The following is a 2,756-nucleotide window of genomic DNA, read 5'->3' on the forward strand; positions in this document are numbered from 1 at the left end:
AAATAACACGCATTCATCATGAAATTTAGAAAGCTTATTTTATCATTCAAAATGATTATTTAATGTTTTTTCTTCTACTTCTAGAAACTAAATTCATGTCAGAAATTATTATTTTATTCTTTTTTATTTATTCCAACACTAAATATTGAGTTTTTTGTCTTCCTATTCACATAGTAAAATCTAGAAATTACTCAGCAACACTAATTAATGAGCTGTTTTGTTCCTATTCTATCTTAAAGAATTATTTTTTTCACTATTTTTCAATATATATAATACTATTTTATAAATGATAATAATAAAAAAATTATTCTTAAAATTAATGTTGAAAACATTATTTTTCTTCAAAATAAAATAATATTATATATTTGAAATTTGAAATTATAATTATAAGAATAATATGCCTCAAATCATTTTTCATTATGTAAACCATTTAAAGCTTGTTCTGAAACCTTACCCGAGGCGGCACTTGCAAGAGCAATCTCCTGTCCAGCAAAATACTCTCGCACTCTAGTTAACCAACGATTATCTTCATTATCTGTCTCCAGTGTCGAGAAAACCAACACTCTGCTCTCTACCAATCTGAGCGTAATAGGACTTTGGCGGTAAAGCTGCTTCAAGCTTTTATACGATTCATAGGGGGCTGTGACAGAGTAGTAGAGCTTCAATCCACGGAAATACTTCTTCGCCAGCATTGTCTTACCCCGCATCCACTTCTCCAATTCTTCTGGGACAGATACATCATTTAAGTTTTCCAGGATCACGTCTTTGAAGCAATCGAGACAAGTTTCAAGATCGTCATCGGCTTCACAACCGTCGGGATTAAATCCCTCATACGTGACCTCGTCTTCACAATGCCAACTGACTTTGATTTCCTCCAAACTTGCGAACTTATCCATGTTTGGAAGTCCCTTCATATTATCGTTGTGCTGCAGATAAAATAACTGCAATTCATGGCAACCACTAATATCTGGAGGATCTTGAACCCTAGGGCAATTACATAAAATTAATTTCTTCAACTTTCTCAGTAATGATAAGTTTGGAAACTTTATTACATTTGTGAGTGAGGAAAAGTAAAGATCCTCCAACATGACACAATGTGTAAGATCCGGTGGCTCCCTTATACCACATTTGCCAATTTTGAGTACAGTCAAATTTGATAGACTTCTGAAACTCGGAAGCTCTTCAAGTTCCCCCATCTCCCATAATTGAAGATTTTCAAGACCGTCACAAGACTCCAAACTTTTGGGCACCGAAGCAGTTGCTGATAAAATTTGCAACTCTAGTGTCTTTAAAGATCTTGGCAAATCCATATCTCGACATTCCTCCACTGCACCGCATTCGGACAAAACAATTTTGGATAGTCTCTTACATCCAGTGAGGACCGGTGTGGCTGTCATGCGGCAGCAACTGACGAGGATAATACTTTGAAGCTCGACGCATTCTGTGCAGTCCAAGGGCTCTCTCACTTTATCACACATACTAAATTTTACTCTCTCCAAATTCTGCAATCCATTTAACCTTGGGAACTCCAACAGGGATGGACAGCCAACATTAATCTCTCTGAGACCTAAACAACGGGTAAGATCTCCCAGCTGATTGACTGCCTTGCTGACTGCAATGTCGATCTCAAGATGTTGTAACCCAGTGAGGGTGTGTAGCTTAGGAAGCTCTAACGCTTTACCTAGCCCTCTTGTCTGAAGCCACGCCAGGTTTGCCAACTTTTCCATCCCGTCAAGTGCTGACAGGACACTGCAATCGTGTAATGTGATGGTTCTGAGCTATGTTACCAGAAACGAGAAACGTGAAACGTGACGCAACGACAACGCAACGAAAAACAGAATTTAGAAAAGTTGCGCATAAGAAACGGTATTATATATATATATTCTTTTATAAAATCAAAATATTAAAAAAAAAAAAAAAAAAAAAATTCAAGATACAAACAAATGCTAAATAGATATTAAATACTTTATAGAAATAAACTCATAAATCTCTAAAATACCCTAGGGCGAGGACCTCATCTGTCTGTCCAATGCTCTGTATAATCTACCAAAGAAGGGTTGCTGTAAAAATCTACCAGGGTTTGACGTCATCCGCTACTTAAAAATATATTAAATCTATATGCATGACAAACTGCTGGTTAACTCGTGTAAGTTGTGAGTTAATAGCCTAAAAGGACGCAGCAGACAGTGGCAAGCACAAAAAACTGGCAGATATTTTTGCTACAAACTCCTTCACAGCCGATTGGAACGGTCAGATGGCTTAGAAACGGCCGTTTCAGACGGGAAACCCGTTTCTGCCGTGGAAACGCGAAATGGGGCTTTCCCGTCGCGTTTCTGGTAACTAGGGTTCTGAGACGGTTCATCGGGCACAAGTCAAGCTTGTACATATGTTGCAAACCTATGAGCTGCAGCACCAAAAGATTTTTAAGACTCTCGGGGGCGATCTGCGACGGACTTCGACGCATGCATAGCTCCAACTTGGCCAATTCAAACCCTTCATTGTCACCTGAAATAAACTGGATTGTACTACGTCCGTCACCTTTCCAACACAGCCATTTCCTCATTTTTTTACTTTGCTTTGAGCGAACTCAAAATATAGGTCGTGTATGCGAACTTCAGGTTTGAACTCTTCAATAAAAGCCTTCTCACATAGATCCGCAACCTGAAACAACATATAAATTAAAAGTTGAACGGTTCTCAATTGAAACAACCAAACCACAAACTAAAAGGTTTAAAATAAAATATCGAACTCACTGC

General features: G+C 37.9%; 1 protein-coding gene across 1 annotated transcript; it reads right to left on the reverse strand.

The window, feature by feature from the left end:
• Window positions 1–407: 407 nt before the first annotated feature.
• LOC131858540 (uncharacterized) lies at window positions 408–1,727 on the reverse strand. Its single transcript, XM_059211813.1, has one exon. The coding sequence runs from the start codon at window positions 1,725–1,727 to the stop codon at window positions 408–410; it is 1,320 nt and encodes a 439-aa protein (XP_059067796.1).
• Between the last annotated feature and the right edge of the window lie 1,029 nt (window positions 1,728–2,756).

The sequence above is a fragment of the Cryptomeria japonica genome, chromosome 9 (genome assembly GCF_030272615.1).
Source record: "Cryptomeria japonica chromosome 9, Sugi_1.0, whole genome shotgun sequence".
Classification (NCBI taxonomy): domain Eukaryota; kingdom Viridiplantae; phylum Streptophyta; class Pinopsida; order Cupressales; family Cupressaceae; genus Cryptomeria; species Cryptomeria japonica.